Source organism: Nothobranchius furzeri, chromosome 2 (assembly GCF_043380555.1).
Source record: "Nothobranchius furzeri strain GRZ-AD chromosome 2, NfurGRZ-RIMD1, whole genome shotgun sequence".
Taxonomy (NCBI): Eukaryota; Metazoa; Chordata; class Actinopteri; order Cyprinodontiformes; family Nothobranchiidae; genus Nothobranchius; species Nothobranchius furzeri.
The window spans coordinates 88417677-88435560 of record NC_091742.1 but is presented as its reverse complement, the minus strand read 5'-3'; the positions used below and the strand labels follow the sequence as shown (position 1 = coordinate 88435560).

The window sequence follows — 17884 nt, the reverse complement described above, 5'->3', positions numbered from 1 at the left end:
AAGTGCCTTGAGACGACTCTTGTCGTGATTTGGCGCTATATAAATAAAATTAAATTGAATTGAACTCCAGCGGAGGGCTCTTTCAAAAACGAGGTTAGCCCCGCCCATTCACTCTGGTGACTGAAGAACGTGCTGGTCCACCTGGTGGCGGCGCTATAACGATCAACAACCATAAAGCAGAGGGAAGAAGCTCCTGGCTGACGCTAGCAGATTGTAGCAGCAGCGCTGTAAACCAACACCAGGCTGTGGAAACTTTCTTCTCCTCCTCAACAACTTGGTGGAGTTCTTTCCAGAACCAGAGAAGATATTCTGCGGTCTTCGTGACAATCGGAGCTCCAGAATCAGGTAATGGATCAGAAAAACATTTCTCTAGACTTCCTGCCCTCTGGATCTGCTGCTGTTCCTTAGTAGCATTGGCCTTGTTCTAGATGAGCAGCAACTCGCCTGGAAATAGACGAGAGCAGACGGACGCAGCTGGGCCAGTGGCTAAAAGCCGGTGTTTAATTCGGACAGATTTCCCCACACGTAGCTTGCGGGTAACGGTGGCTGAAGATATCGCGTTAGCGTTCATAATCGCGTAAATTTATGAGGGAGGCCGAGCGCCCGTAGCCACAAATGGCTGTGGCTGCTATACCGTAACTATGAGAACAGCCAGGGGCGGTTCTAGACCAAATTTTCCAGGGGGGCCACAGTGAGGCCAGTATTCTTTCATGGGGGCGCAAGACAAAAAAGGGGAAAATTAGGGCAATATCAAAATTCTTTTTTGTCTCCGCCATACAACTAATTTTGTGCTTGTGCACAATTTTGCCAAAGGAAATTCCTAGTACTGTGAAACTGCTCACTTTTTTGTTCTCTTCTTCATATCTATCTTAACTATATTTTGGGGATCAAATTTATCAAAAAATTTCCTTTACTTTTTTCATCTATGATCTTTTACAGCTGTATTTTACTAAAATAAGATTCAAATAAATTCATAAGTGAAGACAATTAACAAGCAAACCATTACAGCGAATGCAGTAATGGTTTACTTGTGAAAGTAAAACTGGCATGTTTTTATGGTACTCGGATAACAATTCTGAATGCTTCACCGCAACATGAGACTTGAGCAAAAAATTATTCTAGTTGATTATTATAGTTTGTGACTTTATTTGAAGATTACATGTACTGTACGTATGAAAAATAAACATTCAAACATATTAAATATGTGCACAATACAATTTCAGACAATTTTCAGACAGTTTCAATTTTTGCCTTTCAGACTTTGCATGTACCAAAAAAAAAAACCTCCTCTCTCAGTTGCTTTTTTCCAGTTCCTAAATCCACATGGTGAGTCAAACACACTTCCTGCGCTACTGGGTGGGCTAAAATGTCTGCATGCATGACAATAAGTAGAGTCCATAGTAACAGAATATTCAACCCAAGGATGACTTTCATACCAGCTTGGCTGAAAGCTGCGTCTTCTGTCTCCTATTAATATCACTGGAAATGTCCTCAAATGAGGCTGAGTAGGTGGGTCATCCTTGCACTTGCTGATATCTGAAAGGAAATAAATGTTAGCATGAGGATGAAAGTCATAATTAGTTAATTCAGAGTCTTATTTTATCCATTTATTAAATATAAACAGAAATTTTGGTCCCGAGTCAGCATGCCTCAAATGCCATTTTACACACAATATGAACTGCAATCACAGAGGGGTTGTTCAACACCCACAAACCTGACGGTAGTGTACACGGTGCACATGACAGAAGATGTCCCTCTTTTTGCTCCTCACTCCCAGGGTGGACAGCCTGAAAGTCATATGGAGAAATGACTAAATTTGGGGGTGAACAGTAAAAATCATAAATTTGACTACTTTTGTCCAAAATTAAACCATAACATCACAGAAAGCATGATCATTTATTGCAGATGATACAGGATCAAAAACTGGTTTGCACTGAAGTCAATGGGACGTTTTTGTCCATAACATGCACAAGAGGGTGGTAAATTTAAAATCTGCTGCTACACAAAAACTAAAAAAGCATAAAATGTGATATTTTGCCAGACTCTTGACATAACCAAGACAGATTTAAAAATATATATTTCAGTTATTCAAAATATGTTTTATGTAAAATATGTCTTTTGTCAGCTTTTTTCATGAAAAAATTAGCATCACATAATCAAACTGGCATGTAAAGGGTTAAAATTTAGATAAATATTCAATATTTGAATTTTGTTTTTATCTGAACTGAAGTTGATCACAAGATTTAGACCCAAAAAGCAGAAAAAAGTATTAATCTGGACCATTTTTAAAGCAATTTTAAAAGTGGACGTTTTTGTCCTCTAATGGCTCAGTTGTATAGTAAATTTTAAATCTGTTGCTATGTAAAAACTATAAATGCAAAAATTCAAATTTTTTGATTTTTCATAACATAATCAAGGCTGATTTGTACTAAACATCCCAGGCAAAAAAGTCTTTTTTTTTTTTTTTTTTAGAAAATAACTCAGTTTTAGTGTTTTTTTCTTCATAAATTACATTAATGACTTCGAAGGATCTTTCATGGCGGTTAAAATGAAGAGTCGGAGTACCCGGCCCGGAGGGTTACCGGGGTCCCACCCTGGAGCCAGGCCTGGGGTTGGGGCCCGTGAGCGAGCGCCTGGTGGCCGGGCTTTCGCCCATGGGGCCCGGCCGGGCCCAGCCCGAACCGGATACATGGGCTCGTCCAACTGTGGACCCACCACCCGCAGGAGGAACATGAAGGGTCCGGTGCAATGCGAATCGGGTGGCAGACCAAGGCGGTCCAATCCCCGGACAAGAAAACTAGTTTTTGGGACATGGAACGTCACCTCGCTGGCGGGGAAGGAGCCGGAGCTTGTGGCAGAGGTTGAGCGGTACCGGCTAGATATAGTCGGACTCACCTCGACACATTGCATTGGCTCTGGAACCCGAGACCTGGAGAGGGGTTGGACACTCTACTTTGCTGGAGTTGCTCCGGGTGAGAGGCGGAGGGCTGGGGTTGGCTTTTTGTTAGCTCCGAGACTCTGCCTGTGTGTTGGGGTTTACCCCGGGGGACAAGAGGGTAGCTTCCTTGCGCCTTCGGGTCGGGGAACGGGTCCTGACTGTTGTTTGTGCTTATGGGCCAAATATCAGTTCAGAGTACCCACCCTTTTTGGAGTCCCTGGGACGAGTGCTAGATAGTGCTCCATCAGGGGTCTCCATTGTCCTGCTGGGGGACTTCAATGCTCACGTGGGCAATGACAGCTTGACCTGGAGGGGTGTGATTGGGAGGAACGGCCCACCTAATCTGAACTCGAGCGGTGTTTTGTTATTGGACTTCTGTGCAAGCCGCAGTTTGGCCATAACGAACACCATGTTCGAACATAAGGATGCCCACCAGGACACTTGGTACCAGGGCAGCCTAGGTCACAGGTCGATGATAGATTTTGTAGTCGTATCATCTGACCTGCGGCCGTATGTTTTGGACACCCGAGTGAAGAGAGGGGCGGAGCTGTCAACTGATCACCACCTGGTGGTGAGTTGGATCAGATGGCAAGGGAACATGCCGCGTAGACCTGGCAGACCCAAACGCATAGTGAGGGTCTGCTGGGATGCCTGGCAGAAGAACCTGTCAAGACGGTCTTCAACTCCCACCTCCGGCAGAGCTTTGACCACGTCCCGAGAGCAGTGGGGGACATTGAGTCCGAGTGGGCCTTGTTCCACTCTGCGATTGTCGAGGCGGCTGTTGCTAGCTGTGGCCGTAAGGTGGCCGGTGCCAGTCGTGGTGGCAACCCCCGTACCCGCTGGTGGACACCAGAGGTTCGGGGAGCCGTCAGGCTGAAGAAGGAGGCCTACAGGGCGTGGCTGGTCTGTGGGTCTCCGGAGGCAGCAGACAGGTTCCGGATAGCCAAGCGGGGTGCAGCAGTGGCAGTTGCCGAGGCAAAATCTCGGGCGTGGGAGGAGTTTGGTGAGGCCATGGAGAAAGACTATCGATCGGCTCCAAAGAGGTTCTGGCAAACTGTCCGGCGCTTCAGGAGAGGAAGGCAGCAACTCGCTCACACTGTTTACAGTGGGGATGGGGAGCTGCTGACGTCAACTGAGGCTATAGTCGGACGGTGGAAGGAATACTTTGAGGAGCTCCTCAATCCCACCAATGCGCATTCCGAGGAGGAACCAGAGCTGGGAGGCCTGGGGATGGACTGTCCGATCTCGGGGGCAGAAGTTGCTGAGGTAGTCAAACAACTACACAGCGGCGGAGCCCCGGGGGCGGATGAGGTTCGTCCTGGGTATCTCAAGGCTATGGATGTTGTAGGGCTGTCATGGTTGACACGTCTCTACAACATTGCGTGGTCATCGGGGGCAGTTCCTAGGGAGTGGCAGACCGGGGTGGTGGTCCCCATCTTTAAGAAGGGTGACCTGAGGGTGTGTTCCAACTATAGGGGGATCACACTCCTCAGCCTCCCTGGAAAGGTCTACTCCAAGGTACTGGAGAGGAGGGTCCGATCGATAGTTGAATCTCAGATAGAGGAGGAGCAATGTGGTTTTCGTCCTGGCCGTGGAACTGTGGACCAGCTCTATACCCTTGCAAGGGTGATGGAGGGGGCATGGGAGTTTGCCCAACCAATCCACATGTGTTTTGTGGATTTGGAGAAGGCTTATGACCGTGTCCCCAGGGGCACCCTGTGGGGGACGCTCCAGGAGTATGGGGTGGGTGGCTTTCTGTTAAGGGCCATTCAGTCCCTTTACCAGAGGAGCGTGAGTTTGGTCCGCATAGCCGGTAGTAAGTCGGACCTGTTCCCAGTGAGGGTTGGACTCCGCCAGGGCTGCCCTTCGTCACCGGTTCTGTTCATCACTTTTATGGACAGAATTTCTAGACGCAGCCGTGGTGTGGAGTGTGTCGAGTTTGGTGGCAGGAGAATCTCGTCTCTGCTTTTTGCGGATGATGTGGTCCTCCTAGCTTCATCCAGCTCTGACCTTCAGCTCTTGCTGGGTAGGTTCGCGGCCGAATGTGAAGCGGCTGGGATGAGGATCAGCACCTCCAAATCTGAGACCATGGTTCTCGACCGGAAAAGGGTGGCTTGCCACCTCCGGGTCGGGGGAGAGGTCCTACCTCAAGTGGAGGAGTTTAAGTATCTCGGGGTCTTGTTCACGAGTGAGGGTAGGAGGGATCGGGAGATCGACAGGCGGATTGGTTCGGCGTCTGCAGTGATGCGGATGCTGAGCCGATCTGTCGTGGGGAAGAGGGAGCTGAGCCAGAAAGCCAGGCTCTCGATTTACCGGTCGATCTACGTCCCAATCCTCACCTATGGTCATGAGCTTTGGGTAATGACCGAAAGAACGAGATCGCGGATACAAGCGGCCGAAATGAGTTTCCTCCGTAGGGTGGCCGGGCTCAGCCTTAGAGATAGGGTGAGGAGCTCAGACATTCGGGAGGGACTCGGAGTAGAACCGCTGCTCCTCCGGATCGAAAGGAGCCAGTTGAGGTGGTTTGGGCATCTGGTCAGGATGCCTCCTGGACGCCTCCCCGGGGAGGTGTTTCGGGCATGTCCTGCCGGCAGAAGGCCCCCGGGTCGACCCAGGACACGTTGGAGAGGTTACATCTCCAATCTGGTCCGGGAACGCCTTGGGGTCCTGCCGGAGGAGCTGGTGGACAAGGCCGGGGAGAGGACGGCCTGGAGCTCCCTAGTTGGGATGCTGCCCCCGCGACCCGGATAAGCGGAGGAAGACGAGACGAGAGACGAGAGACTTTGAGTATTCAAACTGGCATTTCAAGGGTTAAAAGCTTCAAAATAATATATATTTTTTTATGTTTGAGCAGGGCTGAAGTTGTTCAACAGATCTATGAAAAAAAAATAATAAAAAAAAGTAATGCATACATTTTTTATAGCCACTTTTACAAGCGGACATTTTTGTTCTCTAAAGTCTCAAGTTTATAGTGTTTTTTTTTCATAGTGTTCCCTTGGTCTATTTTAAAAATTCCAAATTAAATTTCAAAATTTGTCCAGAGAGAAGTTTTGCGACAAAATTTTGAAACAAATGCACAAACAGTGGTGAAATGGCGTGAAAAGGAAAAACAAAAAACTGCCCAAATGGACAAAAACGTCCCTAATGAATCCTGAGGGTTAAAGTTATTGATCTAGACTGCCTAAATGGAACCTTCTAAATAAATTGGTTAAAATCCTGGATCAAACACCATAGTTCATTTTGGTATTGTATCCCCAATTTCCTATTCAATCAGCTTGGTGGTTTGAACATACTACTCATCTCAGACTTTGAGATTAACAAACTCCCCGTAACACTGTCAGACTTCCATAAACAAATCTTATTATATTGGAAACTAATATACACAATTTTTCACTGCACTCTACAATAGTCTAGAACACCTGATATGTTCTGCGCAGCAATAAATCTTTATTTTTTTAGAGAATGGTTTAATAGAGGCATGTTGTCCATAACTCATCTAATGGATAATGAAGGAAATCTACTCGGTTATCAACATTTTTGCACATAATTTAATTTCAATCCACCCTATTGGGAATTTTTACAAGTGCATAATGCTCTCCCCCCTGCATTTATTTTTCTTACACAAAATATAGTAAAATATCAGAAGATTCAACCACTCTTACCTAATATTTCAATCCAAAATAATAATTTGTTTGATTAAACAATGTAATATTTTTTTAAATCAGAAAATGTTTAACTTATTGGCTATTCCCGGAAAGACAAAATAAAAACAATATTTTAAATAATTTTGATAGTTTATTACTAAGGCAAGAACAACATTTATATCATTTCCTATAGCCCCTAAAGCAAATGAAACACACTTATGAATAACATATACCCTTCCAAAGAATTACTGAGGAATCGCTTTAACATTAATGATAATGTCTGCACTTTTTGTGATTTGGATGTAGAAACAACTGACCACCTTTTTTTTTTTTTTTAATTGTACCATGGTTCGTAACTTTTGGTTACCACTCCAAGCTTGGTTGACAAGCAAGATTACATCATCGCCACCTTCTCTGTCAAGAGACCATATAACTTTTGGTTTATCTTTAAAAGATACAAATGAAGAACTTTGTATTAATATGATCTGTCTGGCCAAAAAGTGTATTCATAGAAAAAAACGAAACAAAAGCGTGTTCCGTCCTTCAATAATTTTAAGAATAATTTTGATCAGTATACCAAATCCTTAAAGACCATGACCAGCCCTATAGCCCAAACATTTTTTTCTGCTTCGTGCATCTTTTCCCTGGACTCTGTGGACTGATACATAACACATTTGTACCTGTTTCATTGAACTTTTTCCACTGTACATACTAATGTTTTCAATTACCCGTGTATTATATTTGTATGTTTATTTGTTCAAATGCTAATGACTTTTGGTTAAATAAAGTTTGAAAAAAAAAGGTTAATCAAACTTAAAAATAAAAGCATATTTCTTTGTAAAAAATAAAAAAAGAAAGAAATCGGCAAGTCGCATATGGGATGTCACCACATAAGCTCCCCAAAGTAGCTGCTACTTATCAAATGACTAGTTTTATGGTGGTTCTTTCCTCCTGTGGGGGGTTTGCTGAATTTACAGCCATTTTCCCTCAGTTTTCTCTGTGTCTGGTTCGATGACGTCAATTTTGTGGAACGCATTTGTAGTCCTGGACTTACTTTTCACACAACACCCAAAACAGCGTTTCCCCCTGTTTGAAAATAAGTCCGTTCTTGGTATCAAAATGTGTCTTTAAATTCATGGACATCATATGGGAAATCCATGGTACAAAACAAGCGGAATTAGAAAATAGCATTTTTAGCCCCATTGACTTGCATTCATTTTTTTGTTCTTCCTGGAACCCATGATGCAGAAGTGACTAAAGCCTGAGTCATACTTCTCCGTCAGCTCCAAAAGAGAGAGACACGCACGGACGGAGACATTTTGCCCTCATACTTCTGCGTCTCCTGGGGAGTGTTGCAAAGCAATTCCCCGCCAGGACAACAGAGGTTATAGCGCTGTTCTGTTGTATCCTGTCTTGTATCCCATCCAAGATGGTGTGTTTATATTGTGTGTTTTGTATATAAGAGACTTTTTAACACAAACAAATTTGTCTCTCATTCTCCTCCACCGCTTCATGCGCTCGCCACCTCCAAACCCACGTTTCCTGTCATTTCCGTCCACAAATAAAACGCTTGCTGCGCATCATTTCACATTTCCAGTTACGGGGGATTTTAACGTTCATATTTTGAGTTTTTTCGCTAGGTATTCTTCAAGCTTCTCCGCGTCTGCCACTAGTTATCTTCGGCTCTCTTTATGTTTTTGACATAAAAACATAAAACAAAAGTACAAATAACTAGGGATGTCCCACTGGCAGCGGTGCCCTGACTAGAGCTGTAGCGAAGCGTTGATGACGTTGACAGCTCAGTTCTAAAAATTTGTCGACGTCAGATCCGGTAGTCGACGCACCACGCCCACTTGTTGCATCCCCAGGAGTTTGTAAATAGAGGAGGAATCTGCCTGTTTTTCCTCTAGTTCGCCCTCTTCTCCGCCTTCACTAACATCTCCATCAAATACCGAAGACCCGGAACAACGTCCGTCCGCTACTAGGTTCCTTTCCTGTTTTGACCGCTTTCATCTCTCGGCAACGGACAACAACTTCCGGGTTCAAATGCGCTGCTTCGTCTCTACTGCAGATGTAGAAAATCACCGGGAGCGTTTCTCCCTTCATAAGGAGCTTCTTTTAGACATTAGGGGAGCTGTTTTTGTGGTAGCAGTCTCTCCTCCGTGCTGGTCTGTTTCCTGGGTGTTTTTGGTTTATTTAAACTTGGTAACTTGAACTTAACGTTGGTAAAGCTACTGTTAGCATTTTCGCTAAAAGTTTATTGTGTTTGGATAAGCAGTTATGTTCATCTTTTTTGTCGCTTAGATCTCCCTTTTATTACTTTTATAGTGTTGTGGGTTTTCAGTCTAGTTTAAAATATCACATTGAGTTTGGTTTAACCACCCAGTTTAGAGTTTGATACTTATCCTTATTTTGGTCCAGAACCCAGTAATCTTTACCCAGTGGGACATCCCTAGTTATTTGTATTTTTGTGTTGTTCCCCACAAGCAGAAATAATTTTATTATTTCCAACCTGTGGATGGAATGTATGGTTTTTTGTTGTAAATAAACCTGATCATCATTTTAACTTTTAAATTCCATGTTATTGTTCTTTCCTTTTTGCACACGAGCTAAACTCCCCAGGAAGCGTCGTAACACCACTCGCCTCACGCACATAAGTGACCAAAACAAAGCAGCATGGAGACACTGTCTCCAACCACCTCTTAAGCTTGGTTTATGCTTGACGCATTCACTTTCCGCTTGGTGATGCGGCTCGCGGATGGAACACGCTTCACAACTCGCAGCGTTTATGGTTCGTGCGGCTCGTCTCTGCGGTGAGCCAATATTCTCCCAAACTGTAGGGGGCAGCATGGAGCTCTACAGCATGCTTCCAACACTACACCATAGTAGAAGTAGAAATTACTGTTGTTTACAACATGGCATTTCAGCATTTTTAACAGCGTCCTCATCTTTTCCGACAGTGTGAGCTATTTCTCTCCAAGAATTATTAACATGTTGATCACGGTGATCTCTGAGAGCTGAATCATACTAATGCCTGTATTTACGAACCTCTGCCATACTAGTTCTTGCCGGTCCGCCATGTTTTTCCGCGTCCGACCGTCCGCGTGGTTAGAAATTTTCCTAGGTGCGCATTGCGGAAATTTTGGGCCGTGCGGGGACGCGGTGGAGGGGCGTGGTTGTTAAAATGACGCAATTTCGCCACGCGGAGCCGTGCGGACCTCGCAGGCGCGTCAAGCATAAACCAACCTTAAGGCAGCAGCCTGCACTCCCAAGTTCTACATGTCACCAGAACATAACCAACTGCAACACAATTAATGCAGTTATACAAAATGGAAAGCTTGTAGTGTTTATTCTCTTATAGTACCAGTTTATCTATTTTTTTGAGGAATTTGAGATTTTCTGGTTTTTATTAATTGTGCAATGAAAGAATAATCGTTAGATTAATTGTCTAAATAGTCATTAGAATAGTCGACTATTCGATAAAATAATCATTTTAAAAATTGTTTATTTCAGCTCTAGCCCTGACTAATCACAAGCTTGCATTCTCCGTCTCGATGGATGTTTAGAAAAGAGAGCTTGACTCCGTCCGTCCTTGCAGGGGCTCTCCAGCAGGTTCGCAAAGACTGATAATGCCGTTGCATGTCTCCGCACTGCAGATGCAGAAGCATGACTCAGACTTTAGGCTCCCTAGTGAACTAGACCAAATTCTTGCTTTGCCAAGTTTGGTCTAGTGAACGCTCCATTGGAACCTCTGCAGCCCCTAGCAGCAGCCTGGCTAGCCAATCACAGCTCTCTAGAGGGGTTTCAAGCACATAAATAGCTGTGATTAGTCCATAATGTTGGGCCAATCCTAGTAGTGCTGTATCTTCTTTGTGAACCAATCACAGGGCTTTTTCCGCATTGTGGGCCAATCAGGGCCCTCTTATTTGTCTAGTGGGCAGGATGATGCAACAGAGTGGAACAAGATGGTGACAGCTCATTGGAAACGGCTTTTACATCAATTTTGGACCATTTGGACTTGGGCTTTATTAGAATCAGGAGGAGATAGATGTATTTAAGTTTTTTTTTTTTTTGAAAAATTATGTATATTCGCCTTCAAATGCGGACCGCCTCATACCGACATCTGTTGCGGTGAGTATGTCACATTGCTTGTTGTTCAGTAGCATGTGGTGATCGTTTGAAAGACCAGCCAATGTGCCATGAGCATAGCAGTTGACCGTTTAAGATGAATGTTTCAAAATCAGTGTCAGGATTATTTTCTCAGATCCCTGGTCCCTAATAACAGGTGATATTCCTGGTTTTTAAACCTAACAGCATAACCGTGCACAACTTGGTTATTTATATTAATTCTGTGGCCTTATGAAAGCCAACAGCACTGCAGTCCTGTGGAAAACATTATTGCATTTAAATAGGTGGACAATATCCTTTTGAAAATCCCAAGTTTGAAATCTGGTAGCTCAAATAATGGATTGAACAAATTTTTTTTAATTCTACGCCTGACATTGAAAAGACTAAAAACTAGGATGCCTGCCAATAACCATGGACATAGACAATATGAGCGAACATTAACAGCCGTGAATTAATTACATTTTTTGATGGTGCCTCTTTGAGAATGTTACTGTGACCATGGATGCAGCTGCCTGCGGAGCGCATGAAATATAAGCAATCTGCTGCTCTCTTCTCCGCTCAAAAGAAGTCCTGGTTTGTGAAGCGTCTTGGGGGGTTGTAGAACAGAAGGCGCTATTCAAATATGGGCTATTTACTAGGGCTGGGCGGATCGATCTAAAATATCGATTAGTATCGATCTAACATTGGTATTGAGTATTTACTAGATACCTGCGTGATGGTATCGATTCAGTTTCTTCTAGCCTGGCAAGCCATGACGTACTCACCGCTACTGATGTCGGTCAACGAGGCAGTCCACCAAACTCCATCAAAGAAGATGCAAAACACATCCTTTTCCTAAATAAACGTTAGTACTTCTATCTGATCTTGACTCAAACAAAAGCTAAAGTCATAGTAGTCCAAACTTGATGCCAAAGCCGTTTCAAACGAGCGGCTGACCGTCGACTAGTCACGTTTTTTTTCTTATAATAACATCCCGCCTACTTAGTGTTGCGATTGGCCCATGAAATCTATATAGCATGATTGGACCACTACAGAATGGCAGCCATCTTGATTTGTAGTTTACCTGGCTGATATTGGCCCAAAAATCTATTAAAGCACTGTGATTGGAACGCCACATATGTCAGTCAACGGGGCAGTCCGCCATTACATAAAAATAAAAGTAAAACGGTGCGCCAGCACGAGACAAGCACAGAACAGCAAAGAGCACAGTTGTGGCTGCGTGATGGCAGACCGAAAAAAAGAGCGCCGTTTGGAATTTTTTTTACACAGCTTTATAGATTTCCAATAGAAAAAAAATGTGAGCTTGTTAACCATTTTTAAACCATTTTGAGTTTCCTAATGAAAACTTTATTTGCCTAAAAATGTTCCCTGTATTTTATTATCATCGTACACATGATTTATTAAAGGAAAATTTCTCCGCATGCTACTGGACAATGAATGTGACATACTCTTGTTTCACTCTGTTGTATCATCCCACCCACCAGGCATATAGAGTGCCCTGATTGGCCCACAAAGCGGATAAAGCTCTGATTTGTTCACTAAGCACATAGAGCACTATGATTGGCCCACCATTATGGACCAATCACAGCTCTTTATGTGTTTGAAACCCCTCTAGAGAGCTGTGATTGGCTAGCCAGAGTCCTGGTAGGAGCTGCTGAGGTTCCAATGGAGCATGCCTAGACCATTCTTTGCAAAGCAAGAATTTGGTCTAGTTCACTAGGCTACAATTTTGTGAAATTAAAACATTATATCAATATTTAGGGTTGTCAAAATGTTAGTAAAACCTGATGAATTGTACTAAGCCTGCATTTAAAATTTTCTTTTTTTCTCTATACTGACCTGACGAGCAAATGTTTCTCAGTTAAAAGGTTATTTCATGTTTTCTGAGTCGGTTCAGATTTCACCAACTTAAAGCAAATATAGAACTGTTATCCATTCACATGTTTCTGTGTTTTCCACAGTTGTCCTAAATATGGCACTGGTTAAAGAAGATCCTGAAGAACAGAGTGTTGATGTAGACCAGCAGAACCCAGAGCACCTCCACATAAAGGAGGAAGAGGAGGAACTCTGCACCAGTCTGGAGAGAGAGCAGCTCCATTTGGAACAGGAGTCTGTCACCGTCAGGTTTCCATTCACTGCAGTTTCTATAAAGAGTGAGGATGATGCAGGGAAACCTGTGTTATCACAGCTTCATCATCAGCAAATAGAAGACAGAGATGTTCCAACCAGCAGCTCAGATGACCAGAGGACAGCAGAAACAGGTGGAGAAGCAGAAAATAGCAGGAATTCAGATCTAAACCCTCATGAACAGACATCTGACTCTGAGCTGTCAGACTTCTGGCCTGAATCTGGAGAAAGAGTCAATGACTCAATCTTTAGCTGCCCAGAGTGTGGTAAACAATTTGTCCAAAAGTGGTCTCTCAAGATACATTTGAGGGTGATGGGTCATTCAGAAATAAGTTCTTCAGACTGTTTGGTTAATAATAAATGTGAAGGAGGGGAGCAGCCTGCAGATTCACGCAGGAAACGAAAAATATACATTTGTGATTACTGTGGAAAACGATTTGTTTGTAAATCATATTTAGAAAGTCATGAGACCGTCCACACAGGACTGAAACGTTTTGTTTGTGAGATCTGTGGGAAAAGAGTTACAAAAAAGACGGGTTTAAACCTACATATGAGAACCCACTCAGGACAGAAGCGTTTCGCTTGTGAGCTCTGTGGACAAAGGTTTCGTGAGAAGGCATATTTAACCCGTCACATGAGTGTCCACACAGAACATAAACCTTTTGCTTGTGTGCACTGTGGAATAAGATTTAGAAGAAAGGAATATTTAACCTGTCACATGAGTGTCCACACAGGACATAAGCCTTTTGTTTGTGGCCACTGTGGAAAAAGGTTTTACAAAAGATCCCACTTAAAGACTCACGTCAGTATCCACACAGGACAGAAGCCTTTTGCTTGTGAGCTTTGTGGAAAGAGATTTAGTCGGAAGTCCAATTTAAACAAACACATGAGAGTCTCCATAAAACACAAAAAAATTAAGTTAACAAGAGTATCTAAAGGACCCTTGTAGTCTTTACATCCAAGATGTCAGTTTTGTACTCCTGGTGGCAGTCCTCTACCCTAGATCAGAGCTACATTAGGTCCATAAGCCAGCTGTTTCAGGCCAGAGAGCCACATATTTCAAACTACGTCCAATGCTAACCCCGGCTTTCCACCGGAGCCGTCAGCAGCACGTTACTGCAGCAGCACGTCTTGCTCGCGTAAGCTGCTGCTTGGCCCTTCCCACGAGACGCGAAGCAGCAGGGGAGCAGCTGTCACCGACAGAGCACGAAGTCACACGAGTGACTTCGTCAGTAAACACAACAACAAGCAGGAGAAAACTACAACATGGCTCCAAAAGGTTTGTGTTTTATGTTCTGTCCGTTTTAAAATCACCAATACGGACCTGAAAAACAAAGGAGACCGCTAGCTAGGTGATAACTTCTCGCGGGGCCGCACATTTAGTAACTTATTTTAAAAGTAAAGCAACCGGAAGGCAGTACGTTCTTTATTCTGAAAATCTCGGGAGCTTCTCTCCATTTCCGCGTCCGATTTCCTGTCTTTTCTTCCCCAAAAATGTCGAACTTGACCCGTTTCAGAGGCGTCGCGCGTAGAAAATAGAACCGGCGCGTAAAGGCCGCGACATGCTGCTCCTGAGACGCGGCCGACTCGCGCTGCTGACGGCTCCGGTGGAAAAGGTTCTGTTGACCACAGCGGTTCCTATCAGCAGCTATGACGTGCTGCTGCAGTAACGTGCTGCTGACGGCTCCAGTGGAAAGCCGCGGTAAGCTGGGCTGATGCAGAGAAGCTCGTCCATGCTTTCGTATCTTTAAGCCTGGGCTGCAGAAGCGCCACGGTTTGGGGAGTCAAATGGGCACACAGGAATTACTACACCACCCAACGCCCCTAGGAAAGTCACGTGATACATCACGCCGGACTTGAGAACAGGGAGCGAAAAGTAACTTTTTGTTCCCACTGGATCCGATTTGCCGTCGTGCTTTAATTCATTTGAAATGGGCAAGTATGCTATTTATTAGAATATACTGGAAACGGCTGTCAAACCGTAACACTCCCCCAACTAAGTACTGAGAGCTACACATGCTCATACTTTTCATGTCCATACTTTTCAGTTGCCCAAAATTGCTAAAATCCCATTTTACACATTGGTCATTATTAATATTCTAATATTTTGAGATACTGAATGTTCTGGCCACCAGACTGGCCTCTTCAGATGCAGGAGCCAGGATCGCCCAGCCCCGGTGATCAGCCAGACACTGCCTCTCCTCCAGGCTGCTGAGGAGCACAGCTGAGCTGAATCTTTCTGATGACCTAGACCTGGGATAAAGAGGCTGTGCCTTCAGCAGTCTGGGAGGCAGCGGTGCAGGGCTTCTGCTGTCCTCCAGGCACCAGACGTTGGTTTGAACCCCTTTGTTTTTGATGAGTTTTAGCAGGACGGTTAAAGCTCTGAGATGATCCTAAGGGAACTTTAGTTGATGTCAACTTAGTTGACTGATGAGTATTTTAAAGGTTAACTCTGTTCTGGTTTTTAGACTTTTATCGACATTGTGGATTTTAAAACACCTTCATTTTTGGTAAAACTTATAACGACGTTTTAACCAGGTGTTTTAATTGTTAAGTTTGTTTTTTGAGAGTTTTTTGTTTGACATTATTTTTATAATGCCCTCCATCTGTTTGCTTGCTCGCTTGTTTTTAGAACCTTTTTTCATGAAAGTTAAACCCACTATCATGTTTCTTACGTTACCCCCTCCTTCACATTTAACAACACATGTCGGGTCGTAACACGGAATTTAGGATTTTCATTACTTGTTTGAATCATGAAAAATTAAAGAAGTGAATATTTCAGATATATCAGTCTGTGTTCAATGGATGCATCTAGTATACAAGTTTAACTTTCTGAATGGAATTTCTGAAATAAATAACTTTTTTCATTCTAACTTTGTGACCAGCACCATTAGATGTCTTCTGAGTCAACAGAATCACAAAACAAGCAGAGGCATAAGTGTGTGTGTGTGTGTGGGGGGGGGGGGGGGGGGGGGGGTTAGTGTCATTTAGGTTTACAACTTCATAGGCATCAATTAAATTAACAGCCTCATTCAACAATAGAAGAACCCTTTTGCAGATACACACATCTCCGTTTGCTGGAAGCAAAGTCATCAATGTTGTCAGCTGAACTTAGGACAGACCAGTCAAGTGTTCTCGGGCCATGGATGAGCATCGGTTTTAAGATGCTTCAGTCAGCAGCAGCAACTAGCATTGACCCTGTAATGACCAGGGGCCTCATTTATCAAGCTTGCTTACGCACAAAATGGGGTCAGAAAACTGCGTAAGCAACTTTCCATGCAAACTTTGGGATCAATAAAAGAAAACGTAGCGGAAAAATCTGTGCAACTTTAAGTTGACTAAGGACCTGGCTTACACACATTTTGTTGACTAAGGACCTGGCTTACACACATTTTGTTGACTAAGGACCTGGCTTACACACATTTTGTTGACTAAGGACCTGGCTTACACACATTTTGGACATGGAGAGCACCTGCAGTGCTGTTGCTGAGAAGGACACAATTATGAATTCCAGCAGCACTATTACTTGTAATATATACATAACATATGTAATATAAAAATATGAATAAATGGAGCTTTATTAAATTGGCTGGTATTTTCTTTTTTAGTGACAATTCCCAACTCCCCAAAGGCAAATCAGCCGTGTGAGATGAACAATCCCTTATTTTTGCAACGAAACTCCTCCCTGACAGGTAAAACATAATCCACTGGAGTGCCAAGCCAGATAGTCCTCTAAGCCCCGCCCATTCACTCCGGCGACAGATGTGCTTTACCACCTCCAGACCGGTAGGTGGCGGTAATGATCACCAACCGCCACAAAGCAGAAAGAAGTTCCTGCAGAAGCTACCAATAATCTAGCAGCAGCAGCGCTGTAAACCATCACCAGGCGGTGGAAACATACTTCTCAACAACTTAGAGTTCTTTTCAGACACACAGAAGATATTATGCGGTCTTCGTCAAAATCGGAGCTCCAGAATCAGGTTGTGGGTAAGAAAAGCTTTTTTCTAGACTTCCTGCCCTCTGGATCTGCTGCTGTTCCTTTGGCCTCTCTGAGAAACGCGCTCGTTTTGCTGCTTTCATCAGATTGAAGAGGTTCCCTCTATCAGACAGCAGGATCGCTGCTCACTCTCTGATCCATCCTGCTCACACTCTCCGACGGAAAAGCCTCAGAACTTCATCAGCTGCTTTGTTTCTATTGCAGCTGTTAGCTAAACACGGCTAAAGCAGACCTGCTACCACTTCAGGATCTGGGACTGAGTCATCATCTGGATCTGGACAACATGGATACAGGTACACAACTACTAGTGTGTGTGTGTGTGTACTTAGGGGTATTATGAATGGTTGTGACGAAGTGGTAGGGTTGATTTCCCATTCGTCCCTGCAGGGACGAAATTTTGATTTCAGAAGTGGGGGGGACACAGCAGGCTTGTGCGGATTTGGGGTGGGGGTGTTATGTAAAGACCCTTTGACACGTCACATGCCCATCTCAATAATTTTTCCATCCTCAATATATATATATATCAAAGTTAAAAAATGTACAACTCTATTATCATTAATATTTATTATCATTATTGAAGTGCAGTTTTGGCTGTTGACAATGGATAGGCCATTGTATTTATTGTTTTGGGTCTTTTTTTATTGTTTTTGGTGCAACATTTTCTAACAGGGAGTGAGATTCTTTTTTTTATTTAATTTTTGTTTGTTATTTTTATTCATTTAGAAGTTCTGGTTCTGGACATTTCAATGTTAAATGAAGGTTTATTTGTTGCATTTTAAAGGGTGTACTTGCATTATTATGATATATTAACATTATATTAGTGGTTATTTTGGTCTAGATAATGTTGACAATGATATCATTTATCATCAACAATTTGTTGGACAAAATATCATCCAGCAAAATTTGTTACTTTCCCAGGCCTATAGTCAAAAGTATAAAAAGTATTTATACATAAACGGTCCCTCCTGAGATCTGGCCGTTTGTTCATTTGCTGTGTTAGAGGACATGCTGAACTAATGTTTTACACATGATCATCACCCTAACATTTGT

General features: G+C 43.5%; 2 protein-coding genes across 9 annotated transcripts in view; both read left to right on the top strand.

The window, feature by feature from the left end:
* The window catches only part of LOC107395517 (zinc finger protein 91), a 72577-nt gene extending 56867 nt beyond the window's left edge, over positions 1–15710 (top strand). The window contains exon 25 of the mRNA XM_070542380.1: positions 12672–15710. The gene's annotated coding sequence lies outside the window, so the exon portion shown is untranslated. The remainder of the gene's footprint in view (positions 1–12671) is intronic.
* Positions 15711–15807: 97 nt separating this feature from the next.
* The window catches only part of LOC107395521 (zinc finger protein 652-B-like), a 36907-nt gene continuing 34830 nt past the window's right edge, over positions 15808–17884 (top strand). For 7 of the 8 annotated variants that reach the window (XR_011519115.1, XR_011519116.1, XR_011519117.1 and 4 more), the window contains exons 1-2: positions 15808–16824; positions 16921–17127. Coding sequence is in view for 2 of the 8 variants with exons in the window: in XM_070548146.1 (XP_070404247.1) it covers positions 17118–17127 (10 nt within the window). In the remaining 6 variants the exon portion in view is untranslated. The remainder of the gene's footprint in view (positions 16825–16920; positions 17128–17884) is intronic. The other variant, XM_070548147.1, reaches the window with a different exon arrangement.